The sequence below is a fragment of the Bombus huntii genome, chromosome 5 (assembly GCF_024542735.1).
Source record: "Bombus huntii isolate Logan2020A chromosome 5, iyBomHunt1.1, whole genome shotgun sequence".
Lineage (NCBI taxonomy): Eukaryota > Metazoa > Arthropoda > Insecta > Hymenoptera > Apidae > Bombus > Bombus huntii.
In genome coordinates, this window is record NC_066242.1 from 14,270,450 (window position 1) to 14,296,692 (window position 26,243).

Genomic DNA, 26,243 nt, shown 5'->3' on the forward strand with positions numbered 1-26,243 from the left:
ATGCGGTCATTGTACTTTAACGCACTCAAGATCATAATCAAAACTTTCACTGGTATTTTCGATGCATCAGATACAGATTCTATGGAAAGTGAATGTACATGTATATCTACCAGTTCAGGATGGAAAAGAGCACTTGATCAGCAAATGAACCTCGAAGACAGAGGAAGTCCAGCAAGGTTACAAATGAGTGGTCTTTACTTGGTTACTACTTTATACCTGGTTTAACAAAATTTAGAGGAAGTAGCATGGTCATGGCTTTCCTCTGCACTTAAGACAATCAATAGGCAATCATAAAATTAAACAAGCGATAACATATCTGTGTATTAATAGCTGGCATAGAGAAAAAGACATTCCTAAATAATTTACGCGCTTGTGATTAATCTTTCCAGTCATAAATCTATAAATAATTATGTGATTTTGTAACATCCCACAAACTGCCGTTGGATTCAAAGAAATACATAATATGGTAATAATGGCTACTTAACAAATAGTGGGCTAGCGAAGATACGGGGATGAATCTTGTTTATTCAAAGTAAGATGTTTAATTTTTCATGCTTGATTTTGATAGAATGGCGAATCTTCAGGATAAAAGTGCCGCGGTACGTTTATGCTGAAACCTACCATTTCTGAGATATTTGACTTTGTCCATCTTATTACTTTCGTTATCCAAAGTGTCGACCATGTGCAACGGATTATTGCTGTATGTGTTACGATAGACTGGAACGACAAAAGAAGTAAAGAGTGCAACGGTTCAAAGATTACAACGTTGTATCGATGCACATGGTTGACACTTGGAACAATTTACATAACGAAAATAATAGAACGAGCAAGGTTGAATATCTCAGAAACGGTAAATTTTGGAACAAATGTATCCGAATACTTTTACACTCGAAATTCGCTATTCTTTCGAAAACAAGCATAAAAAGTTGGACATCTCATCGAAAAAAAAAATAAAAATTGGTCTGTATAACCCCACTACGCATCCACCTATCAAAAAATCATTATTACCACATCATGTATTTTTTTAAATCCTACAACTTTCGTTGTTAACATTTTCGCGTATTGTTGGAAATAACGAACATGTTCAGATATTTTAAAGTTTGCGGATACACTGTACAATGTACGTACAATATCGAAATATAAGATAGAGGTATACGTATCCTTATCGATCTTTTATCATTCACGCGTATACGCATCTTCGTGCCATCTAATGTTCATTTTCCTCATCCTGGCTTTACATTTTACTATTATGATTATTATCTGAAATATTTTAGCATCCCTCAGCATGTTTCAAGTATAATTAATGTATCAGGCGACTAATCGCTATCAGGAAGTAGGAAACAGGAAGTATTCCGTGATTGCATATACGTTTGACCGTGGTTTCATTTCGTTTGATTTCAAGCGCATTCAAATGAGTGGTAGAAAGATATGCAATTAAGTCAGGTAATGAGACTAAGGAATTGCATGGAAATAAAGCAGCGCGGTGTCCGGGTTAGCATAGGATGGAAATCCTGTATTACGTAAGAGTTTCATCAAGCATATACGGTGTTTGCAGGAATAGAGAAATGTAACCCGATAGTGAAGGTGTCGAATAGAATTTCGCGTGATAGTGGGGTTGCTTGTCCCTTGTAGAACAGTATATAAAGTGACTACGCTAAGAATTTCTCTTGAGTTGGTCTTTTATTCAACACGTACTCGTATACACTGAGCAAGGGGACATGGAAAAAATCGTACGTCAATTTAATACGTGACATCTATATAGATACTTATGCTAGTAATCAATAACGAAAGTGTCATGTGGTTCATACGTAATCGAATCGACAATGTTCTTCTGTGATAGTAGACTCGTTCAAGATTTATCTTTTACAGATTGTAATTTTAACGATCGTTTCCTCCTGTTGCGCCGGGGAATTAGGATTTGGCGATCATGGATTAAGTTTGGGGGAAATTGACGTGGGTCACGGCGAAGAAGAAATTGGTCTAGGTTTAGGTGAATTAGGTTTGGTCAACATATCAATATTATTCGTAAACGATATAAATATTATTAGTAGTAAAAGGGCTACACTTGAACACCGTATAAACGACGAAACCATGTTTTATTTTATATCAGGTGGATCAGAGCACGAGATCAGTCTAGGAGGTCACGGAGAAGGTGGACACTTCATACCATCTGTGAAAACAATTGGTATGTGAATTAGTATCAATTAAACATAGAAATTCACATCACATTTGGTTTAATTGCAATAGGAATACCAGTCCCTAAGAAGGTTCCTTTGCTGATACCTCACCTGCAGGTTCAACATATTCCACAGAGTTATCCAGTTCCAGTGTTCGTACAAAAACCTGTTCCATATCCGGTAAATACCCTCGATTAAAATTTCATCATTCCTTGAAATGTCTTTTAAATATTTAACCTGGCAAAATATTATTCGTTTATTTTAGGTGGAGAAGCAAATATTTTCGAAGGTGGAGAAGAAAGTACCCACGCCCGTCGAAAAAATCATTCCAGTGAAAATTGAGAAGCCCGTTCCATTCACTATAGTGAAGCATATTCCTGTTCCAGTGGCGAAGCCTATTCCAATTAAGATTCCAATTTACAAAACAGTAGTGCACAGCTCCAAGAGCCATTAAGCCTGTGAAATTGGCGTTGTTGATTGTTCTTGTTTTAATCGTTGCGGCAGAAGTGCGTCGTTGAAATTACAGTTTCTACGTGTTTTATATTTATATTGTTTTGTTATACATCGTACTTAATAGTTTCGTGCGTTAAAATTATTTATTAATAAATGTAATTATATTAATTACAAATGCATCGTCCACACTTATTTTCACCTGTTAAACAGTAAAGCTAGTTCTCGTTTTTTAAATTATTTATTCCATTGTTCAACTTATTTTATTAGCTAAGCTATTTTATTTTACTCTTCAATGTTGTCAATTAAATTGTATAAGAATCATATTGAATCGTCTAGGCTGTTCTTTTCGTCCATAAGAACAGATGCAGAAAGATTTACGTGGTATTACGTTAACGGAATGTTACAATTATTGGTCTGCGTTTCACAATGGAGATGGAAGGCACGGAGGAGAAAGGAGAATGTGGTACGATCGAGGCATTCGTAGCGAAAGCCATCATAATAATCGTCTTCCTCTGTCATTGACCTTCGTAAATTCGACTGCGGCGGCACAGAAAGAATTCGCAAAAAGAAAATGTACGAAATTCTTAGATGTCAGATGATAAAGTTTTGCCGAAAAATGAGAAAGGAAATTCGAAGAAGACTTTCACTCTTCTTTTCTTTTTTTCTTACAGTCCCTCGAACGCGCAATAACGCGAAGTCGACATTAAGAGGAAGATCATAACTCATAATGATCTAACCGTCGGAATACTTGTAACGAACGAGCGCATCGTCCCTCTATCTGACAAAGGTGCATTAGCATAGTAACGTGGTCACGATAAAAAGAGCTGAAAAAGAATGTTGGAAGAAAAACCGCGATGCGGAAGAAAACTAAGGCGAAAGTAAAGCATAAAATGATCTACCGTTCTGTTGATCTTGGCAATCAGGAGATTGTAAAAGAAGGGAGAACAGCTGCTAAAATACATCGTGTAGGTATGAGAAACTGTACTGTAGGAGATTATTGACCTCCTCTGTAGAAACTCGTTAATATACCCTGGCTGACATTTCCATTTTTACGAATAATCAAGTTGGATTTTATTTGTACGATGCAACAGAAGAGGCGGAGGAATGACGTAAAAGGATTATTCAGAAGAAAGTTTAATATCCGGGAAAGAAAAAAGAATTCGTTAATAATTCCTCGATGTCGAGACAATTTGAAGATTAAAATTTTATATTTATATATATACTTATACTTTGCCGCTCTTTATACATCTAAGCACGATGCTACTTTATTATGATTCTCATTACTCGATTGAAACAATCGATTAAATTAGCCTGAAAAAATATTCGGAAACGGTAGACTTAATTAGCCGCGTAGAAGTATAGAAAAAAGTGCAGGACTTCCTCTCACGATTCCTTTCGCGTACACCTCTCTCAACCATCACTTCCGGTAGTCGATAACGAGCATAATTCATTGTAGCTATTTGACGTTAGAAACAAGATCAAAAGGAACAGTGAAAGAAATGGTTGCTACAAGAAAAAGTTCCTCGGTAAAAGTAAAATGTGTTCTATGCGTAACGGTTTTTAAGAAGCATAGATACGCTTATATTGTATATCAAACGTTCTACTGTCCTTCAAATTTCTAATCAAAGAGAAATCGCTGTTTTGTCTTATGTAACGAACGTCGATCGCGTCTGTTAAACGAACGCTTTTTGGTTGGAACAACCAATCTTAAATCAAAAGGAGAAACATTGACAATGTTACTCGCTTGCGATCTGGGGAGTGATCGAATATACCTTGAGCTATATACTCGTCAGTACGTACTCCAGCGTACTTTCCATGTAAGAGAAACAGAAAAATATGAGAAAGGGTTGAACGCACAAGCTTTCCTCCTCAAGTACACCTGCTGAGCAGACTAAACGACTCTTCGACTTTTAATAGATAAATTAGAACAAAAACGGGTAGAAATGCTACTTTCGCTTCTTCGAAGAGGTTGAGTCTTCTTGAATCGTGTTTGAACTTTGAACGCCGTTAGATTTCTATGGCGAACCTCGTTTCTGCGTACATAGGATCTGTTCAAGCAATCGACAGCGTAGGTTCGACATTTAATGTGACATGCATCGCGTGCCACACTCATTAATGAGATTGCGCTCCGCTTAAAACAGCATCCGTGTTCGTGATAAATAAACAAATAAATCAAACCGTTAAAAGGCTAGTCATATAGCTTTCGCTTTCGAGAAGATTTTACCCCGACGTAATTAATTTCGCCGAACAAATTTAATAAGACGAGAAGCAAATTGTAACTTCCGAGTTTAATGCGAACGCTGTCTCTATATTTGGGACGACGGAAATTTGCACAGAGGAAGCAGTATACGCTCGTAAATCCAACCGAAATCCGAGACAAACTTTCCACCGTGAAATGACAGCACATTGGTACACTATCTCTCATATAGAGATATCATCGTATTATATATGGCACGCATTCGCATTAAATTCACAACGTGATTGCAATTATCTCTTAATCTCTCTTATCTCTAAGAATCTGGGATTAATATACGTGTTTAATATGTCGAACGATGAGAACGATGAGAGATTTACGATTACAACGAAAAGCGAATTAAAAATGTTTTGGCATTTCTCTTGGGCGTAGCGAGAAGTACAAAACGAAGAGGGCAACAGATACACTTTCTGCTCCCGTCTCTTAATCTGCCTATCTCAACTCTGTGATAAAACAGAAATTTACTTTTACAGGAACAAAGATCGGCGTGTCCGATCGGTTTTTTCACCAAGATTCCTTTCACATAGCGAACGTGTTTGGACTTTCATTTTGTCGGTCCGAAAACTTTGATCTGCTTCGAGTGCCTTTGCACAAGAGATCGTTCCTCACCTTCACTTCCGGTATATTTCAGAATGGTCGATTGACATTAAAAAAGAAATCGAATTTTGAACAACATGACACAGGCTAGATCGCTCCGAGAAAATGAGTTTAATTTATGCCTATAAATATTTAACGAGCTTCATCGCGACAACCGTTTCAAATATTTCATCTTAAATACATAATGAACCGTTCTCTCCACGTTGCTCATCGAGCCCATTCGAATCATCTCTGGAAATTTTCTTGATCGCACCAGGCATTCGCTTCCGGTAAACGTAGCGACCGTCTTGCGGTTGCATCGGGAGTCGGGTTTGATTTTCCGCTTCACCGATCGTTGCGCCGCAAGTCATCAGATACGATTTTTCTACACGCAGGTGCTTAATTTTCGTGTTTCTAATGCTGATTCTATTCGAATTGTAACTGTTAATAAATATAACGTGCCAAGTTCGTTAATCTTCGAGTCAGAATTATGATATTTTGTTTCATCGTTGACAGTTATAACGTATAAATATTTGCTTGTAAGAAAACTACCGACACGCTTTTTTCATTCAAGCGCAATATTATCCATTAAAAAGAAAGCGTAATGCCAACGATGGGATACTTTTACGCTGTGTACTTCCCGCGTCCGTAAATACACGTAATCTTAACTTCCGGCCAGTCATAGACGGAGAACGGTCAATGAGCCGCGTGAAAAATAAAACAAGAATCTTTCATACTCATTGGTGGTGTATAGAGTTGCGAAGGTTGGTCGATGGTAAGATGTAGTTTGATATATCCTGGAAAGGGTCGGAACTGTAGTGCATGAAATCAGTGAAAGGTGGTGGAATCGATGTTAGTATATAAGCTCGGTATTCCATTGCCGTAGACACTCAACGTTTTGTGCTTTAACGATAAACACCTTTTCGGGAAACCTACAACTATGAATCAAATTGTAAGATTTATACGACAATTGCATAAAAACTTGAAAGATGATAGATGAATTATGTAATAGTAATTTGCTCAAATTGATCGAAAATGTAAATGTATGGCCGACCGAAAAATTAAGCCTAATTACCTGATATGTTGTTTGATTCGATCAACGGCTGAATTAGAACGAAGATTATAAGACGTAACGTATCGATACGCAGGATCGATGATTATCAATCGAATGTTTGTAGATTGCTCTATTTGGTCTGGCGATGATCGCCGGGATCGTTTCTGCGGGCCACATCGAAGAAGACCATGGAAGCTCCACCTACGAGGAAAAGACGAAACCAGTAGAAATCCCAATTTACAAAAAATATGGTAAATATCCATACACATATAAAGAACTAAGAATCTTTCAAGACACAATAATATTTGCTCGTTGTGCAATTACAGCAATTCCAATCCCTCATCCTGTACCAGTCGAAATTCCTCAAAAGATAGAAATACCAATTCCTCAACCTCAACAAGTTCCCGTTGAAATTCCACACCCCTATCCAGTGGAAGTTGTGAAACACGTCGAAATCCCTATCGAAAAGCCAGAGCCTGTTATCGTAGAAAAACACGTAAGTAAAAGTATCTAATTATCGAACAATGGCGAAGTCACCGTTGTAAAACTTCGTATCGCAATAACTGTATCACGTGTCACTATATCATATGTAATCGTGTCCATCTAGATACCTTTTGTGGTGGAGAAGCCGTATCCAGTGTACGTCGAAAAGAAATTTCCCATTCCAGTCGCAAAGCCGTATCCAGTTCATGTGCCAGTTTACAAGCACGTATTCCATTACACTTCAAAGGGCAAAGGATGGCACTAGACTGATTCGCTCGCTACTGAACACTTGGGAATTGTTCTTCCTGCGACTGATCGTTTTACGGGAGAGCTTCTTGTCACCTGATATCTAAACTTATTTAATTCAACGAACATACTGTTCATCGTTTGGATTACTGTGAAACAAATGTCAAGAAAAAGAGACACGATATTCGGATCTCAACACTGATGTTAATGTTGCCAATATTTTTGTTACGAATGTTATACACTTGTTAAGTTTTCCTTTTCTACCGATTAATACGTGCTTGTTAATAAAGCCTATTTGAAAATTACCATTTCTTTTTTGTTTAATTCCTGTCGATCGAATCGGCGTGTTAAATGTATAGCAATGAAGTTGAACTGCAGCAATGATCTCTCAGGTAGCGATCTCGGTAAAGTGATAGTTCGTTCGTCTCTTCCTGTTCGCGGCTACACAAAGAATAAAAAGGAAACACGTAACCATAAGTTTCGTTTCTTCGTCATCCGGTGTTACGAATCTACTAGAAACCAACCAGTCACCGATAGGAATTCTGTGCGATCTTGATTCGCCATAATGAGCCCGACAACAGACGCGTTCCTACATCGCGGCGCAAAACCACTTTTACTTGGGATACACTTTCACTGTTCCGCTCGCTGATACAGAGAGTATCGTGTACAATTCGAATCTTCCAGGCAGCTTCTCTCCCATGACCACACCCCAGGTGGTTACCTCCTTCTCATAGCGATTTGTATTACTAATAAATATAATATCTCTATTCTATTTTACGCCCCTTTACAATTTACGCCGTGGGCAATGCATGAAATTTGCTAGGCTCTCGTTTTCACTCGCTAGTTAAACGTGTGCAGCTGTAGAGAGATGAGAACGTGACGCTCTATTCGAAAGTTTGATTTACTTGATTTACATGCACCGGGATGATCGATGGAGATTCGATACATTACACAATTACCCTAGGTACGGTATATATTTAGGCATAAGTGATTGGGTTACAGGTGTTGTCTGACACTGATCTTAATGCCCTAGGATTAGAGAAAGCCGGCTTCGTTAAGATTCACATAATTGTACTTTGATTAATCCCTGCAGGAACGATTATTCCCCTCTTAAGCGCATTCTCTGCGTAAAAAATATAGCGAAAAAAGTTCTTTGTAAATTACATGGTGCACCATCTCGATCTATGCTACTCGATCGTCTGACGGTAATTTACAAATTGTTAAGCGTGCGAACTAGACCATGACCAAGTTGTATTTGTCTTGGTTGACTAACCTCGTTCTCGGTTGTTTACTGCAAAGGGTGCTATATTTAAACGTAACACGAACGCCAAAAATTTATCGTTTACTGTCTTTATCGATAAGAGAAACGGATTGGAAACAATAAATATTCGACTATAATCGATATCGAGGAGTTTAATCGAGACAAGGAGTTTCCTTTCACTGTAACTATTTGTCCGCGAACAATGTATCGTTATTTCCATAAATGATGAAAATCGAAAGTGCGACTGCGTTTGCTATCCTTGGAATCGGTACCTGCGAATTCTTTAAATATCTTCCGCTTGCTCGTTTAATAATTGACCGGATAAAAACGCACGAGACAACAATCTCGATTAATTTAACAATCTCAATATGACGAGTTCGATTTTTCTCCTCCAAAACTTCCATAACCGGAATAGAAAAAATTGTAATGGTATGCAAATAACAGGAAGAACTTAACTCAGCCATATACAAATGTGATATATCTGTGCAGACAATCATAGAGATAGTACTCTGCGACGAGCAGAAAGAGTAAACGTAATAAAGAGAAGGGAGAAAGTGACGTTGGTATATAAGCACTTGGCCATGACTTTGAAAGCATCAAAGTGATCGTGGCGAGTTAACACGACAGGTTGCTGAGGATTCGCTCTGGTGTGGAAATCATGAGAACTCTAGTAAGTTTCTGACCATCGATTTTTCTGCTAATCATGAGATCATCGTTCAATTATTTTCGTTGCACAAGATGTCAAGCATCAAAGTACTATTTTCTTAATCTGTATAAATTAACAAGCACGATTATTGATTATAGGTATTCGCCGCTTTAATTACCTTGGCATGTGCCTCCTACGAAGAGGATCATGGCAGTTCCACCTATCATGAGACATCGAAACCCGTGGAAATTCCCATTTACAAAAAATACGCTATACCAATTCCACATCCAGTTCCAGTTCCAATTCCGCAACAAATTAAAGTCCCTATTCCGCAACCTTATCAAGTCGAAGTTCCAGTGCCGCATCCAGTGCCCGTAGAAGTAGTCAAGCACGTTGAAATTCCGGTAGAAAAACCTGAGCCCTATGTGGTGGAGAAAAAGGTACGATGAAACGTAAAATTTTTTGCTTTATATTACATTTAATTGTTTAATGGTTGGTAGAAATGCTCGAGCATTGTACGAATATGTAGAGCAAAAACAAATATTAATATTATTCCTCGCAAAACAGTTACAATAATTATCGTTAGAGATATGACCGCGCTGTTTAATTATTCCAATATATTATTGTTATGAAATGTAAATATAATTTCATTCTCATGAAATTTAACGTAAAATTACTTACGATCTGACCTCATTGCACGTACATAGCTATTGCAATTCGAACGTATAGGAATTACTAGAATGTTAATATCGCGCAGGTACCATATGTTGTTGAGAGGCCATATCCAGTGACAGTTGAAAAGCACTTCCCGGTGCCTGTTCCGAAACCATACCCGGTCCACGTACCTGTCTACAAACACGTATTCCATCATCAAAGCAAGGGACACGGTTGGAAGCACTGATCTTGAGAGTTGTTTTTCCAAATTTCAGACAATTAGGCAAAAAAAAAATATATATATATATATATATACGTATTTATATATGCACATCAAATCGAAAATTATAGTTTCTTGACATTATGACACTTGTACATAGTTCACTATTGTTGTAATTATACTATTTTTGTACTGTTTAAATAAATTGTTTTTGTTTTCATAATATCGTTAATCGTTCCTCTCCCTTCGATAGAACATCGATTCATCGGAGCAATTGGAAAGTTTCGAAAGCGTGTAGTTTAGTCGAAGTAACGTACGGTCGAAGTAACACTGACCACCTAAATAAATAACTCTATACGTTAGCTTTTTCTTGTTTCACAGTATTTCTCAACCAGGTCGGTAAAGGTATGACAATGATTTTATCAATCCGGAGACTACCTCCTAGTCGAGAGAGTTCTTTTAACTCAAAAAAAAAATAATTACTTTCTGACCCGAAGTAAGTAAGAAAAAGTAAGTAAAGATCGACCATCTTACGACGATCTCTACCCCGTTGTAATTTTATCGGTCTTAACGATACGAACCTGGCGAGTACTTTCCGCGTTCGAATCATTAGTAATTAACTACCATGAATCTATTCACGAGGCATTATGCGCCTTGAACGATACATAGTTCGTAATCACAAATCAATCACGAACGTAATTTACTGTCACTATGATGGAAACGGAGACACATATATATACACTCTGTGGATAAAACCGTAGGATATATTTCAGCCGAACAAACTGTTTTACCTTTTTGCGAATTTCTGTAGGCAATACCCGGAGCGATGCAATGTGTTACGAGGCTTGCCCTCCGGTTTTCTCGAATCACAAACCAGCCAATGACTGGCGACGGTGTGGTAAATGACGAACGCCAACCTAACGACAGCGACATAACAGGGCTGTTCGCCCGAGGTGCAGAATTTATTCAGGAAATACCGGGGCGCGACCACTTGCATCATAGGCTTGGCTGTCGACCGCTTTTTACGCCGCTTAAGGGAATCGCATTCGTCTTTGGTCCGCAAGAAACTTGCCCTGTTTAAGTGTAGCAAAAGTTTATAAAACCAGGGACCACGCACAGCGCGCTTTTAGTTTTGCCCGGGACTTTAGTACCGACGTTTATCGAGAAGATCGTTCAACCGACACCGAAATCATGTTCAGATTGCTGGTAAGCAAACAGACAGAAGAAACCTCGACACTTTCCACTTTTTCAATTTCGTGATATTCACTGATTGTTACGTCTCAATTTAGGAACAGAGTAGCACGTATCTAGTTGTTCTTTCATGTACGGGATAAAGAAATGATAAGCGAGTTTCTAACGTTTCGAGGTACTTGTACATTCTAAAATATTTATGTGATCTCCAGATACCGTGCCTGATATGGCTGTCAAGCGTCCGCTCGGAAACCGCAGTGGACATGCACATGCACATGCCGGATGGCATGATGGAAGACAAAGCGGCTATGAAAAGGGAGTCGTATTATAACCCGTGCCCTCCGACTTACTCGCATCCTATCTCGTACTCGCCGCCACCGCAAATTTACGTGAAACCGTACGTGCAACCAGCGCCGATACAGTACATTCCGAAACCGATGATCACCTACGTGAAACCATCTCCACCACCGGTCGTTGTGAAACCAGCCCCGGTAATCGTAAAGCCGATCGTTCAACAAAAAGTGGTTTACCCGATCTATCAGAAACCAATGATCTCGTATGCGCCAATCTATCAAAAACCCATCTATTACGCGCCTATGTATCAGAAATTGATGTATCAGGCACCTAAGGTGTACTTGAAGAAATACGAACTACCGATTACTCAAGTGATTCAGAAGCCTCAGATTTCATATCCCATTCAGTACCATCAGCCGAAAGTGGTACAGATCCCGGCGCCACAGATCAATTTGGTGAAGCTCGCACAACCCATCGTTCATACCCAGCCTATTTACCAGTCGCCCATAAAACCGTACTGCCCTTAAGAAAAATTCATGGACAAATGTCACGGTGCGATTGCAACGATCGAGTCGATCGATCGCTTAGGTCTTTTGAGAACGTTCCGGAAAATCGGAAGATAATTCGGCGTTTCCGAGAAACTTTTCGCCCATTGAAACGACCATGTCGCGATAGCCTTAACCTGCCATAACTATCAGCGTAGTGAAGCGTAATTTAGCGAAATATCCGTTTCGCAAATTGTACAATAAAAACGAAGGAACTATCAATCTTGCTGTTGAATGTGCTCACCCTAACCGTTCGTCCTCCAACTTTCCCCTTTCCAGCCATTTCGTAATCCCAGCGGCAACTCTTCTTTAATATCGCGAAATAGGAGCTCTTAACTCGACTACGACCCGATTGAAACTCGTTAAAAGCTTAAACCCTCGCCCTACACCATGTAGACCTGTTTCAAACGTAAAGTTTCGATAGCCGGCTAATTTTCGCAAAACTTTGCCAACCTTTTCATTCGCCAGTACGATGCTGACCTAGAATTTCATAACAGACCAATGTCCTTTCTGCAATACGGAATTACGGCAGTCTGCAGATATCCCCCGTACTGAGATTGCCTTTCTCGAGATCTTAATCCGTCGACCCGTGGAAACTCATTTTCTCATGAAAGTTTCCTCGATTATTCCGGCAAACCGAATAGCATTATCATTGCTCTTAAGATCGCGTATTATCTGCTTTTGCCCCTTCATCGATTTGTAGACACCGGTTTTCGACAAACAAACTTTGGAATTCGTTACACGCAATGAAACTAGTTTTCTACTGATTTCGTCGGCGATATTACAAATTAGGCGCAGTATACCGTCAAAGTTGTTATCTCCCTTTATGGTAGTTTACTGTACTCCTATTATGTACTGCATCTATGTATTCGGATTTCCTCTTTAATTATCATAAATTACATCGGAAAACGGAGAAGCTGCGCGATTCAACGTAAACGACATGTTCCGTCATATCTGCGCCTTCTGTTAGACCGTTCGATTGCGCCAGATCGATGTTCGCCTTGGTCTAAGTAAGGGATTAATTACGAGCCAGTTGCGGCGAGCTTTCCAATCGATCCCCGATTATTTCGAAGAATTGCTATTTCCACACCCGTTCGACACAACGGGCAATCCTATTACGCAAGTCACAGCGCGGTTTTTGTAACCGACAACGTACGGGGGTGTAATTTTCCAACTTTCTTATTTACACGGTTTGTCGAAATTCTTAACCAATGTCGCATATAAAACGAATGTTTACAAGCAGATTCTTTAGTAAAACTGTTGAAGATCGTAGGATAGTTCTAGGACGTCGCTATGACATACAGTATGAGATACTACGTAAGTAAGACATATTACGTAAGTGATATTAGTTTCGTGACTTGGATAAAATTTGATTCGTTAGATGCGTGACTTCTCTGTTGCAGTTGTGTCTCGCGATCGTTGTCGTTTGCGAAGCGGCAAGAATACCCAGAGTAACCGAACAACCATATTTTCCGAATTTTCAAGACATTTATCCGAATCGTAATTATCAAACTGAGTCGGTGAATAACCACGATGATGGGCCATTTTTTGGAAACTATAGAGCGCACGAAGGGAACGCAGCTATAGGAAACGAGTTTTACGATCATCGAACTCCCATCGGTGGCCGAGCAAATTTTGTTCATCATCTCACAAGAGGTAACGCGAGAGTATTGTTAATCATTTCTAAAGTTATTAGTAAATCTTTCGTTTTTCAGTTCCGTTCGAAGAATTTAGAGGCCGAGACGCAGTTCCCCGGCATTATGATCGATTTAACCATGCGATTAATTACGATTATCAGTTATAAAAGTTTTATCAAGTTTACGTTGATCTGATGTATATCGAATATAATTAATGCTGCAAACGGATCGAGCTAGCAATCTCTTTATTTCTCCTTGTTCCTTTATATTCAATATATATATAATATATATTGAACGATATATAGGATAATATAGGTTAATATAATAATTTGTGTAAATAACATTATTAGAAAGAAAACAACGACGGGGTAATTATTATGCTAGGCTCTTCTTTTGTTCGATTTTCTTTTTTTTTTTTTTTATGTACAATACTATTTTGGCTCATGACGTTACGACTTTGGACCATACATACGAGGATACTCCTTCGAGATAGGAGAAAATGAACGTATCCTCCAAAAACGAGTACCTGCTCGATCATGAATCAAGATCATTTGACAGTTAGGACGCTAATACTCTAATCGCGGCGGATGACACCAGTGACACCACCACTGGCGTATAATCTATCAACTATGTCCGACCGTAAAAGCATTGTTTGAAGTAAAATATAGCGAAAGAATCGTCACGGTGGTGGCAAATTCCTTTTGGCATTAGGCATGAAATACACGCGCTCGTACAGTCGCTCACTTTCCTCACGCACCCGGTACGATAGAATTCAATAATAGCGTTAACAATCGAAAAATATTGAAATCGACGAATCACACGACACGCTCGACATGTGTGATCCGTTTCTCATTTATATCTTATAATATGTATAATAAATATATAATATATATATAATATATATACTTATTAATATAAGAACTTGACTAGATCATTTTAGTTTTTATTGACTCCCTTATTTAGTCTAGGTACTTGCTCGTGCGACGACGGAGAGTATGAAGTTACAAGATGTTTCTCTTATAAAAAAATATTCAGGAGAATGAACTAGAGTACGAATAACGCGGTTTGTCTGTTGCTTCCGGTTCTCAGCATACTGAGAACGATAGCTAACGAGGCTTGATCCCAATTCCAGTTGTAATTAACGTTAAGAGCGGATTCTCCGAATACAGCAGCACCTCAACTTTTTCCCAACTTTCTTAGTCAATCTATCGGCCATCACACGTAGCATTCGGTTTTAGGGCCCAACTCGTATTCCATTTCCTCGTTGTTGTACATATCCATAACCTAAAATACGTTATTCAAATACATACTTAATACAATTTACGTGATGGCATTTTCTGGACTAGTACAAGGCAAAAGATATTTCATTTACCGCATTCATGTCTTTCTGCAATTCCTCTAGTTGTTTCTCATGAATGAGTTTCAACTTCTCTTTTTCCCTATTTTGAATCAGTTGTGCGATTCTTCTCTCTTCCATAAATTTTTTCGTGTTGTTCTGCTGTTTTTCTCTAAGCCGACCCTCCTTGATTCCCCGAGTCTTCAACGTTTTATCGTTCATCACTTCCCTCATACTTTCTACCGAGAGTCTCGCTTGTCTCGCGTTCATCTCTTTGATCTCGCGCTCGTGTCGTGCAGTAAGTTGCTTTTGCTGGGCCAGTTGAGCAGCCACGCATAATTTTCGCAAGCTATTCCGTCGTTCCTCCAGATGAGAACGTACCAGGTCACGTTCCTCGCGTCGTTGCCTATCCGCCAATCGAGACCATTGAACAGTTTGTTCGGAAACCTCGCGACGAACGGTCGGGTCTCTCGAAAGTTCCGCTTTGCTATTGAAACAAGAAACAAAGAAAACGAAGAAAGCTGAATCTCTTGTCCGAAAGTGCCCGGATTAGCGCTAAGAATTGCTCATACTTTTTTCCTTTGATGATCTTCTCTATCGCAGCACAATGTTGTTTCTGGACGGCGAGTTTCTCTTTCTGGTGCCTCTTCTTCAGGGATTCCAATTCCTTTTGCTGTTTCCTCAGTACTTTTTGATATCCTTTTTCTTGTCGCAACAATTCCACCGTTATGGGGTTGAATTTCATTTCCTCTGAGAAAAAAAACGAGCCTGTAAATACGCATGTTCAACGTGGATCGTTTGAATCGTTTACCTCGCGGTTTAGGTACTTCGCGGTGATGAGCAGGCATGGAATCAGAATGTCCTTTACTGTCGCTCTCTTCTATTCCAAGGCCACGCATTTTATTTTGAGACGCATTTTCAGGTTTCTTGTAGGCCCGTGGTGCCGTGAGCGCGTCCATAAATCCTGTGAAATTAAACTCGAATGAAATCACCTGCCCAACGACCGAGAGCGTCATCGAAGCTCACCTTCGTAGCCATCCGGTACGTAAATCTTGATCTCGATATTACAGAACAGCATTGGCAAGGACATGGGAAAGTTTGCCTCGGTTCGCAAAGATATATGTCGATATCCTGATTGTAGACCGTCTAATGGGACGATTCTTTGTCCTAGCAGCTTGCCGTTGGATTCGTCGTAAACCGCGAATCGCAAGGCTGCTAAATCGGGAAGGACAACTTTCCGAAAGAGAAAAGGTTCTTCATTGTACACGGGATTCAGGCCATTCGCTGGAACTACTCTTGTTCGAAATTCTTTACGAATCGTATCTGTCGGTAGACCGTACATTTCTACTTCCACGTACGTTCCGACTTTCTTATCGGATAAAAATTGACCCGCGATTACCTGCCAATACGAACGCAAATTACCACGAATGTTTTCGAATTACAACACGAATGGAATTGCGAAATACCTGGACGCTACATTGTGTAGCTATTACACCATCCACGGGGCTCTCCGCGAAAGGATCGAAACTTCGATCGGCTCGTCTCATGAAATCTGGTTTCAGTAGGTAACCAGAGGAACCGTTATACTCGAATTTTCCCTGATTCAACTGCATCGGCAAGTCCGCGGTTTGGAAATTTAACGACACCATTTGACAGCCAGCGTTCCAGAAGACCTATTTTCAATGATCGATCGTTGGGACGATACGTGAAAAGGCCATCTGTGTTCGCGATCTATTTGTTGCAAAAATTACCTGTGGCATATAATTCGATGAATCCGCTCGAGTGCCTTTCGGATAAATGCGGCTCATTTGACGCTTGTTATAATTGACGAACTCGATGGCTTGCGTCTTCAAGTAATTCAGGCCAGCGGTTTCCGCGAAGGAAGACATATTGTGATGAATATTCTTTTCTGTACAAGAGGGCACGTACATCAATCTTTTCTCTCTTTTAAGCGCGTTACTGAGGGAAAGCTTTGCCTTACGTTCGGCAATATCGAAGCCCGGGAATTTTATAGGTTGAGCATAGTTGACCATAGAGGATAACCATGGGTGAACATTTGTTGTACTTCCGGTATACGGCTGAACCACCGCTAATTCCAGCGTATCGCCTAAACCTGTGCTAGAACTAGATTGTTGTTGGTTACCAGTCGTCGACGACGCCACGGACTCAGCTGTCGAGACTTCTTCCTGAAAAATAAGCGATTTTTCTTTCGGCAAACCATTTCGTTCTACTCGACATAGAAGGAGGATGTTGCGAGTTACATGCTGATAGTTTTGCCAAGGTTGTTAAAATTACCTTTACCGATTGTTGCTCGACGACCGCTGCCACAGACGGTGGTGCGCTCGCATCTTCCTTGACCTCGTCCTCGATGACAAATTGACCTTGCCGAAATAATTCCAACTCGTGCTTCTCCACCTCGGGTTTCAAACGTTTATTCTTTATAAGAATTTTACGTTTGAGCATGCTGGGCGGTGGTAGGGGCATCCCTGGTTCTAGCTGTTTTATCAAACCATATATCAATATATAATATCTCTTTCTGGTTCCATATCTGATCTTGCGTGTGTAGTTTCTATCTCTTAAAACATGCCTATGTAATTTAATCACGAGTACTCGAACATATTGTACCGAACAGCAGAGATAACCTCCGATAACAATGAGTGGGAGCACGTTATTCTTGTCTATCGATAGAATTCGCGATTTCGATTGACGTATTTAATTTTTTATCGCGAGAATCGATGAAACATTTCGCCGTCGAAGCAACTATCGTAAGATATTGGAGACCGACGAGCAAAACTCACGGGAAATTCTTTGAGAGGCTCCTTGAGAAGCAGGTCTCCTAGAATTTCGTCGCAGTACTTCGCCAATTTGTATTGTTGCTTCTTGCTGCAGTGGTTTTCGAAGCTAAGAATAACCGGATATTCCGATGTGACGAACGCAGTGTCTCGAACTGCGTAAATAACATCTCTGAAGAGAATGTCCGTGCACATAGCTTTGCCGTGTGTAATTATCGGTTCCTCGTCCTCGCCTTTGCCATCCCAACAATCCAATTCGACGCACCTTCGAGAGGAACAACGCTACGTTCTAATATATCTGGGTAGAGTAACTTTTACTCTCGTTAACCTTACCTACAACCAGCTAACAACACTTGTCTATACATCTCAACGCTGCTTTTGCCACCAAATTGTCGACCACTCAGATACGTATTGTGACTCGAGTTAATGTAATAATGAGCCAATGGTTGGTCCATATCCATGTAGACGTCCAGCCTGTCCAAGAAAACAGGCGCGTTCTCATCGGACATCAGATACCTTATAAAACCATCTTTCGTCATCGTTTCTGAAAGGACGTGATTGCTTCTGAAAGGATGGCATTTCGCAGGTACAAACTAACTCGAACACGTAGCCGATCGACGATTAAAATTTAGCGGAGAAGGCTACGAAATTTGGAAAGCAAGATATTATGATACATTGATTAAAAATCTTACTTTGATTTCGCGCTATTTCGTTTTGTTCGTAATCGTTTATAATCTCTGACGCCCTCTTCTCGTCGTACAGCGGATATAAGATCTCGTTCAAAGTTGGATCCCGTTGCTTCTCGTTTAGAAACGTGACCAGTTGTTCCAAATTGATTGTGTCCGCTTTGCCCTGGGTGCTGAGAATATTCAATGCAAATAAACCATCGTTTCTGCGTATATTAACGAATCAATCTCGAATAGCGGAAATATGACGTACGAAAATTATACTTCCTGCACTTACATGGATTGAAACAATTCCTCTATGTCATTCCTCGGGCAAATTTTGTGGTAGAGCGCGTAGAATGCGTCGAACGTGAAATCCTCCGGTTCGATGACATCGTTCTACGAAGTCGTAATCAGAGTTTTAATAAACGTACCACAGGATTTTCTGCACGTTGTGTGCAAGTAATTTATTTGTAAATACCTTCCCGCTAGATAGGCCTAAATCGGCGAGGCACTGATAAACAAGCTTTTCCGTTTTTCCAGATGCGAAAGTTCTTGCGACCACTTTCACCGGAACTTTTCCATTTGGATCGATCAACATTCTAAGCCGCATCCAGCTGGAACATGGCAAGGAAGGCTTTACTTTTCAACAATGTTCCGCGTAACTTTCTCGTTTATATTCGAAAAAGCACGAAATCACGAAACGTTTTCTTTTCTCGAAGTAAGAATATCTCGTGTTTACACTCTCTTACTCGATGCAAGTTTCAACATGCAAAGTCGGATATAACAAAAGTTTTCACGGTGGAACTTGGGATGGAAAAGTCTAAAATCAATATCGCGAATAAATAGTCTGCCACCGGAAATTGTTCCTGACCAATTATTTCATGGCGATCATATTTACGATCAATTGTGTAGGTGTAATTGCATTAGTAAACTCACTGTTTCTTCAAGCACGTAAGCGGGCAAACGTTGTTGGCTTTCACGTTGTGCGTAATCGATCGTACGCCATCCAGCCATATCTGTCATAGGACACAGCAAACACGTGGGCTTATTGATTATGATAATAATTGCTTAACCAATGGATTGGAAAGTTTTTTTTCATGATCGATTTAAATACGCCCTTTTTTTCTAATTTGACGAATGTCGCACGGAGTAATCTTATCACTACCAAGTATTCGATAATTTACAGGTCGATTTACTTCGTTTACTAATTTTTCAGAAGAATGATCAAACAGACGAGATTATATATCGAGTAAATTTACCTTAGCCGTTGCTGGATCCGGACAGACGACATGCTGGTAATTAATATTGGTATAATCTACGCCTGAACAGATGGTTAAACATTTCTCCTCTAACTGCTCTCCGTGTTTCGTGAGAAGCTTGTCGTACAATTTTGGATCCTGAATAAAATTAGAGAATGATCTTCAAATAGTTTACTCGGTCTGGAGCTTAAAAAAATATATAAAAAAAACGTATATATCGTCGATCGAGTATCCCATTGCTGCTTTTTCTTAAGAGGACATCATATCAGACGTGTTTCTACGTGGAACATCCCAAATATCGAAATACCAAAACACTTGTAAACCCTTGAAATGAATCGCAAACGTTCGCACCACTAGTGCATCGATTGTTACATGCAGTTGCACTCGTCAAATAGATTTTTAAAAATCCAGATATGATACAGTTTCTTTTTTTTTTTTTTTTTTTGTCTCTAACATTCACGTTGCTCAAAGGGAAAGACATTTTTACCTTTGGTAATCCACCGGCGCGTATATCGCTCACTTGGCACAACTCTATCACATCTCCGTCCTATACATAAAATAAAATATGACTAATATGGAGTAATTAGATAATATACTCGCATTTCAATTTTCCATACAACGCGTTGCAACGAAAGAGATACAGTCTCTGTTCAGGATATAAGAGGAAAGTGCACTCACCTTTCCTTCGCTTTGCCAATAGATAAAAAACCCATATTCATCGACCTTAAACATGCAGTTTAATTCGAGCTCCGTGTTGTCCTTTTCCTCTGACCACCGATCGAACACGCATCCCTGACGAAGCGCTAGCGGTACCTCGATCTGCCAATTGAACTCGAACCTTTTCGTCATCTTTTTTGCACCAATTTGACCGTGTCAAGTTGCACACACGTCAGGTTTCGTCCAATTCCTATTAACGGTTTAAACAGTTTTATTAAACAATTCTGAAATTGTAACACAGCTTATCACCATCCTACGTTTCATTCGTTTGCAAGCCTCGAAAGAAAGGATTCCCGATCGTATCTACTAGCAAGAGATAAAACACTTTTCGAGTGTAACAGATCTGTAGATTTTGTTCACTCAATGTAATTATTAAATTACTATTAAGTTCGTCTAACCACGTGGACTTCGGTATGAAATTGCCTGAAATTACTAATCGCGGTAATTTTAACAAACTGCAAGGTCCGCCGTGTCGTTTCCATCGCACTAGCTCATTACCGATTCCGAAAGGTTACGAAAGCTCCCAAAGATTACGAAAGTCGGCCGCGCGCCGTGGAATACGAAACGATCTGTGCGGTTACTCTTTGATGCTGTTCATTTATTTAAAACGTGCGGCATTACACATGGAGCGCCAATCGATACGTTGGTTCGATTAACTCGCGTATACGTAGTGTGCCCCTTGCCTTAATAGTATTCTCCCAACCTCAATTGAGTGTTAACCTCCGAGAGAATGAACGCAATACGTGCTTTGGCCCCTTTTACCTGCATCAAAATCCAATTAAACGTTGATCTGGTTACGGGAAGCTCCGTTCAACGTGAAACATCCAACGTTAGTTGGCTTTCTAATGGCGAAATCTCGTTTGATAGGGAATCATCTTTGCGGACAAATCGAGCATCGCGACACCGCAAAATCTACGAGAACATCAGTTTTGTTACTATCGACTTCGGAAACACGATTCATGCTAACTTTAACGGCATTTTCTCAGCTTCGAATGCAGGCTGCTCTCTCCAGGGACAGAGTTAACCGAATTTCTCAACCCATTTTTCTTGTATGTACATTGGAAAATTTGCATCTTATGCATTTATATTACCAACATCTGTTCGGAAACGTCTTCTTTGTTCTTCTCACGATGGAATGAAATACGATCGGATCGGTCGAACCGATAGCTCGGATAGAGGATGTTAGATCGTTTAGCAAAGGCCATTCGAAATGGACCGCTTTTGAAATCACGGCACAAGTTACGCTACATAACCGTGAGGTTTTCTGTTTTTTCGAACGGTCGATATTGTATCGAAGCGCAAAGGATTTACTGGCATCGTTGCACTGATTGACCTTTATTCCCTGGCTACAAAGTAGGACGAACCATAGACAGAAACGGCTAGGTGAAAATAGAACGATACTAGAATACACCACGGCCTCTGTATCAGGAAATGTATCCTGAACGATTGGCTATGTTTCACGAGTTCAGAGATGGCTCTTATTATCTTCTAGGTGATTAAAATTCATGTTTGCTAGCACCCGGGCGATACAAAAGAACCCGCTGTAAATGGATACTAAAGTTTTATCTTTTGTGGACGACATCGAAGCACGGAACAAACAACGCAATAAGACGATATAGATCACTTACGACGTTAAGAACGTTTCTTCCTGGCTGGCTTGCACATCTTAGTTTTCTGCTACACCTACGACAAGAAAAATCGAATAAATTTGGTAAATGCAGTTTCGCATATCTCAAAGAAAGAGTCAAAGTCTAAGATTCTATACATAGCAATCGGTATACAAATTGATTTCACGGAACTTTATAATCAAACTTTGGTGGATATTTCACGTCGCTGTCAAACATCGTTTTTCTTTAACTGTTATCCTGTTTCCGGTCAATACAAAGCTGTGCATGTTTCATTCGATCTTTGATACATCAGATTCGTGGAAACGTGCGAAGTATTTATGGACGAAAGTTGAACTAACATCGCTCGATACTAAATTAAATGCAACATACGATATCTCATCTCAATTTTAGTTTTGCCTGGAAGGGAAAAATCGCAGATAGTGTGTTCTGTACTTACTATCGCTTAAATCGCTTACTATCGAGATTTACTATTGCTATTGCCGCATAAAACTCCGATGTTGACGTTGAATATTACAGAAACGCAGTGCTAACGAAGTGCAATTAATAAAACGTTTATCGCTCGTGCAACACTGACTATCATTCGGTAACTGGATTTATCATTCGCGAACGAGAAAGGTCGAGCACCTATCAATGTCTCTATCGTCTACGGATATCCCGCCCCGTTTTATCGAACATTATCTTAATTGACGCAAAAGGAAGTTTTGTAAAAGTCAGCTAATGACGTCTGGCATTTATATTGAGTACTATGCGTACAAAAATGCCTTCGCGATACGTTTGTATATTATTCCTCCGTAGCTCTGTATTCGTTTAAAAATAAAGCTGAACCCTAAATCTCTAGACATTCCTTACATACCTCAAAGAAGAAGCAACAATGACTATGTACAATGAAACCAAATGTGAGTACAACAAAGGCCGGTGAAACACAAAAGAAAATAAAAGCGAAGAAGACTGTTAAGGAAACGTAACTAAATATCCGAGTGTTAGAATTTTCAGAATGTTCTCTAGTCTGACCCTACTTACAATAAAAACGATATACTTGACTATAAATATTCAAAGAAAGGCCAAAGCTGATGCTGGTTTCTTTCAATATCGTTAGAGGAATAACACTTACTCATATATTCATCGTCACATCGCTAATCATTAATTATACTTAAAAAAAAAAAAAAAACGTTGAACGTTTCGCAATTGCAATGTAATTTCTAAGAACTAGTAATGCATCGAAGGTTTAATCGATGAAACTTGAAGAAATTACGCGAGCCGATACAGAGAATTCGTTCGTATAGTTATAGTCGTAGTTGTTTTATTTTATTTCCCCCACGCTCGACTCACCACTACACCGTATACCTCTGTATAAACCGGTTGTAGTACATATATACGGAGACGGTGCGTAAACAGAGGAGCGTTACGAAAATAATGTAGGAGTGCGGCTCGTGCCGGGCTTCTTTTCCTTGGCACGATGAAAACGTTTCTGGCGCCTGACAGTAAACGAATTCCAAGGAAGGGGCAGATGTAACGTAGTATCATAAGCGCGCGATTCTCTTCAGTTTACTTAATGGTAAGTGGTGATCGAGTATTTTGGTCGTGGAAGCGGAAGAACGTAGAATGCCGTAATATCTCGCGTCTTTGTTGATAGTCTACGGCATTGCTGAAACGGCCGATCGTAAAACTTCTCCATAGTAACTTTTTCATTGTATTTGATTAACATATCATTTACAGGTTCAAACATTCAACTACGTGCAAGCCTGTTAACTCTAATAATCCCATTCTTCCGATAATACCAAGTCCATCGTTCAGTTTTAAGTGTATTTAAAAAGGTAATGAGCAAACACGATTAAAGTTATTCAAGACGAAGGAAACTTCGACCTTCTGTGGAGTGAAGTGGTATTGCTGATATAAATAACATTGTTTTATTACAATCTGCGAATGTTAATTTTAAGAGGCGCACGAACGAAAGCCATTAAACAAGTTATGTATCGTGCGAGCAATCTCGTTGAATCATGAAAGATCCAAGTTATGTGCGTTACACGCTTATGCAATATCACGTAACGCCTTCACCCTGAACTCGCGCACACTGAATGAAATTATTGTACGATAAAAGCTTCCTGCGAATGAATAGAAATCGGAAGCAACAGACTAGACGCGTGTGTTCTATCAGTTTGATGTTTCCACGGCTTCATCCCTCGGCTTCTCACGCCAGGCTTTTAAAATACGGCATTATCTCTGAACTAGCCATTACATGTTACGTACACACGTTCGTAAATACAAGGTAAACGTTTGCACTTTGATAAGTGGAACATGGTGAAAAAATATTTGCACAGCCGACGAATACCGGTGTTACTTGGATTTGGAGCATAGGCGATTACACAGAGAATGGCCAGCGAGAATTTCTTCACGCCCCAGATTAATCGACAAGTGACAGTGGTTCAATTACCGCTTGTGGATCGGTAATTACATAACTTCCGGTGAAGGATGAGTTGAGCAGGCGCGACATTGACCGCTCAATCGCTTAATACGTTAGCCGGTCTCCTCAAGAAGAATGGAAATAAATGAGGGTCATGACCCGTATTGAGCGAGAGTAATGGAAGAGATCTCGCGATTCTTTCAGCCTTCAATTCCAACTATTTCGCAGTTTATTCGTTGTAGACGCTGGTACCTCATAAACTCATAGACACACAGTTCTAATTTGGTTATTTCTGCGTAGAAAAATCTATGATTCGTTAGCAAGTTATTGCGAAGTTTACGGGCCTTGTGAAATTTGGAATTTTTTCTCGAAAAGTTATTATATAAATATTTACAAGTTGTAGGACCTTTAATCGTCTATAGTCTACGTCAACGATGCTACGCGTTTGTGTTTCGTTAACAAGTACGGTCGATATCACGTGGATATTTATAAACCAAACACTTCCAAACAATAGAATAAAATACCTCGATAAACCATGACGCGATTATCTGCGAAAAGAACGCGAAGCTGAGGTATCGGTCACGACGAAGATATCCGCGAAGGACGGCAATTACATTTCCTCGCGCCTAACAAGCGTAATATCCAAAGCGGCTATTTTCTATACTCGTGTAAAGCCCAATCCCCTCCAGCGAGAAGGTCAGAAGTCAGGAAAAAAGGAGCAGGAAGGGGGAGAGAAGCAGATAAAGTGCTTGATGGTGGGTGACAAGCTAATATCGAGGATGGTAAGGTGGCCGAAGGGACCGACTAGGAGGCAATATCTTGTAATGGATGTGATGTTTCTCGGCAAACTCATTCCATGGAAGGTTGTGCATTTGCCTAACCATTTCTCTACCACGCTTCTGATTCCCTTGACCTCGAAAATCCCTCCGGAGATCTACAATCAGGGTCGTGCGAGTCCTTGCCGTTTTTCCTCTTTTACATTCTTACTTAACGTCTTATCGTACGTTGCTCGCACGACGCAGCTATCAATTAGCAAATCGTGCACTCGTCACGCTTGCCACTTGCTACGATACGTTTATCTGGCTATGTGTTTTACTTTCTAGGAATGTGCGCTCACGAAACAAGTCACAAGCGAAACGCACGGAATGTAATGCTCGTGGGTCAGCACGCATGAGCGGTACGTAAACGCACGGGGAAGACAAACAGAAGCAGGACCGATGGCGAAGAGAAGGAGGAAGGGAGACAGAGGAGCGTTCAGATGAAGAGAGCAATAGGAAACGAGAGAGATGAGGTGATTAGAAACAAAAAAAAAAGAATAAAAAAATAGAAAAAGTAAGGAGAAAGAAGAAAGAAAAGAAAGTACATAGTTTGAGATAACTGGCGGTTGACGAACGCGCGTGTATCTCGTAAATGACGCTCCGTGTTAGCGGTTATCCAATTGACAAAATCCCGTTTATTACGACAACGTTTCAATTACGTCTCGAGCAAAATGAACGAAACGAATTGATCGAATCGTATACAGCTTCCATACAAATTCGACACGTCCGAAATCGAATACACATCTAGGTCTGTGAATCGTCAATTACGTCTATGCCACGCTCGACGATTCTCTAGCATTCGATTCTACATAAATTTATAAAACGTCGACCGATAGTTTATACGGTTAGCAAGCGTCCAAGGTTCCGGATGAAACGCAATGTGCCTGTGACGTGCAGTAACCATGAACGGTCGTGTACGATGTCGAGCGCGCG

The 26,243-nt window shown here is 39.9% G+C and overlaps 7 protein-coding genes across 11 annotated transcripts in view; 6 read left to right on the forward strand and 1 right to left on the reverse strand.

Moving 5' to 3' along the window:
• Positions 1-6,529, forward strand: LOC126865852 (uncharacterized). Its single transcript, XM_050618745.1, has 4 exons — positions 1-201; positions 1,870-2,025; positions 2,199-2,357; positions 2,443-6,529. The coding sequence occupies exons 1-4, from the start codon at positions 1-3 to the stop codon at positions 2,629-2,631; spliced, it is 705 nt and encodes a 234-aa protein (XP_050474702.1). The 3' UTR covers positions 2,632-6,529.
• On the forward strand, positions 6,450-9,314 carry LOC126865854 (mantle protein-like). Its single transcript, XM_050618746.1, has 3 exons — positions 6,450-6,497; positions 6,639-7,010; positions 7,122-9,314. Exons 1-3 carry the CDS (start codon positions 6,450-6,452, stop codon positions 7,260-7,262), a joined length of 561 nt encoding a protein of 186 aa, XP_050474703.1. The 3' UTR covers positions 7,263-9,314.
• LOC126865855 (uncharacterized) lies at positions 9,163-11,359 on the forward strand. The gene is made up of 3 exons (XM_050618747.1): positions 9,163-9,174; positions 9,309-9,590; positions 9,908-11,359. Exons 1-3 carry the CDS (start codon positions 9,163-9,165, stop codon positions 10,049-10,051), a joined length of 438 nt encoding a protein of 145 aa, XP_050474704.1. The 3' UTR covers positions 10,052-11,359.
• On the forward strand, positions 11,359-14,230 carry LOC126865971 (uncharacterized; the record flags this gene model as incomplete). Its single annotated transcript, XM_050618952.1, has 1 exon — positions 11,359-14,230. A coding segment is annotated over one exon (678 nt), but the record flags the coding sequence as incomplete, so codon positions are not given.
• Positions 13,226-14,230, forward strand: LOC126865970 (uncharacterized). The gene is made up of 3 exons (XM_050618951.1): positions 13,226-13,371; positions 13,458-13,710; positions 13,770-14,230. The coding sequence occupies exons 1-3, from the start codon at positions 13,348-13,350 to the stop codon at positions 13,856-13,858; spliced, it is 366 nt and encodes a 121-aa protein (XP_050474908.1). The 5' UTR covers positions 13,226-13,347; the 3' UTR covers positions 13,859-14,230.
• The window catches only part of LOC126865967 (1-phosphatidylinositol 4,5-bisphosphate phosphodiesterase-like), a 13,380-nt gene continuing 1,056 nt past the window's right edge, over positions 13,920-26,243 (reverse strand). The window contains exons 2-20 of one of the 4 annotated variants that reach the window (XM_050618945.1): positions 22,092-22,146; positions 20,425-20,653; positions 20,234-20,293; positions 19,747-19,884; positions 19,424-19,503; positions 18,966-19,101; positions 18,783-18,883; positions 18,512-18,678; positions 18,153-18,363; positions 17,826-18,084; positions 17,329-17,523; positions 17,009-17,213; positions 16,779-16,936; positions 16,494-16,700; positions 16,054-16,426; positions 15,839-15,991; positions 15,600-15,777; positions 15,064-15,514; positions 13,920-14,975 (exon numbers count right to left, since the gene is read on the reverse strand). In XM_050618945.1, coding sequence (XP_050474902.1) covers positions 14,907-14,975; positions 15,064-15,514; positions 15,600-15,777; positions 15,839-15,991; positions 16,054-16,426; positions 16,494-16,700; positions 16,779-16,936; positions 17,009-17,213; positions 17,329-17,523; positions 17,826-18,084; positions 18,153-18,363; positions 18,512-18,678; positions 18,783-18,883; positions 18,966-19,101; positions 19,424-19,503; positions 19,747-19,884; positions 20,234-20,293; positions 20,425-20,595 — 3,312 coding nt within the window. In that variant the 5' untranslated portion in view covers positions 20,596-20,653; positions 22,092-22,146 and the 3' untranslated portion in view covers positions 13,920-14,906. Of the gene's footprint in view, positions 14,976-15,063; positions 15,515-15,599; positions 15,778-15,838; positions 15,992-16,053; positions 16,427-16,493; positions 16,701-16,778; positions 17,214-17,322; positions 17,524-17,825; positions 18,085-18,152; positions 18,364-18,511; positions 18,679-18,782; positions 18,884-18,965; positions 19,102-19,423; positions 19,504-19,746; positions 19,885-20,233; positions 20,294-20,424; positions 20,654-22,091; positions 22,147-26,243 lie in introns of all 4 variants that reach the window. The other 3 variants (XM_050618944.1, XM_050618942.1, XM_050618943.1) reach the window with 3 other exon arrangements.
• LOC126865968 (uncharacterized) overlaps positions 22,155-26,243 on the forward strand; it is a 24,311-nt gene continuing 20,222 nt past the window's right edge. The window contains exons 1-2 of one of the 2 annotated variants that reach the window (XM_050618947.1): positions 22,155-23,646; positions 23,808-25,783. The gene's annotated coding sequence lies outside the window, so the exon portion shown is untranslated. The remainder of the gene's footprint in view (positions 23,647-23,807; positions 25,784-26,243) is intronic. The other variant, XR_007689740.1, reaches the window with a different exon arrangement.

What these genes read in the sequence shown, in the direction of transcription:
- LOC126865970 (XM_050618951.1), top strand. Translation starts at nt 13,348, where the DNA reads ATGACATACAGTATGAGATACTAC. An exon ending in CATACAGTATGAGATACTAC is followed by an intron (nt 13,372 to 13,457) that starts GTAAGTAAGACA and finishes TCTCTGTTGCAG; the next exon opens with TTGTGTCTCGCGATCGTTGT. An exon ending in TGTTCATCATCTCACAAGAG is followed by an intron (nt 13,711 to 13,769) that starts GTAACGCGAGAG and finishes TTCGTTTTTCAG; the next exon opens with TTCCGTTCGAAGAATTTAGA.
- LOC126865855 (XM_050618747.1), top strand. An exon ending in CCTATGTGGTGGAGAAAAAG is followed by an intron (nt 9,591 to 9,907) that starts GTACGATGAAAC and finishes AATATCGCGCAG; the next exon opens with GTACCATATGTTGTTGAGAG.
- LOC126865852 (XM_050618745.1), top strand. Translation starts at nt 1, where the DNA reads ATGCGGTCATTGTACTTTAACGCACTCAAGATCATAATCAAAACTTTC. An exon ending in AAATGAGTGGTCTTTACTTG is followed by an intron (nt 202 to 1,869) that starts GTTACTACTTTA and finishes TATCTTTTACAG; the next exon opens with ATTGTAATTTTAACGATCGT. An exon ending in AAAAACCTGTTCCATATCCG is followed by an intron (nt 2,358 to 2,442) that starts GTAAATACCCTC and finishes CGTTTATTTTAG; the next exon opens with GTGGAGAAGCAAATATTTTC.
- LOC126865854 (XM_050618746.1), top strand. Translation starts at nt 6,450, where the DNA reads ATGATAGATGAATTATGTAATAGTAATTTGCTCAAATTGATCGAAAAT. An exon ending in TGCTCAAATTGATCGAAAAT is followed by an intron (nt 6,498 to 6,638) that starts GTAAATGTATGG and finishes GAATGTTTGTAG; the next exon opens with ATTGCTCTATTTGGTCTGGC. An exon ending in CTGTTATCGTAGAAAAACAC is followed by an intron (nt 7,011 to 7,121) that starts GTAAGTAAAAGT and finishes GTGTCCATCTAG; the next exon opens with ATACCTTTTGTGGTGGAGAA.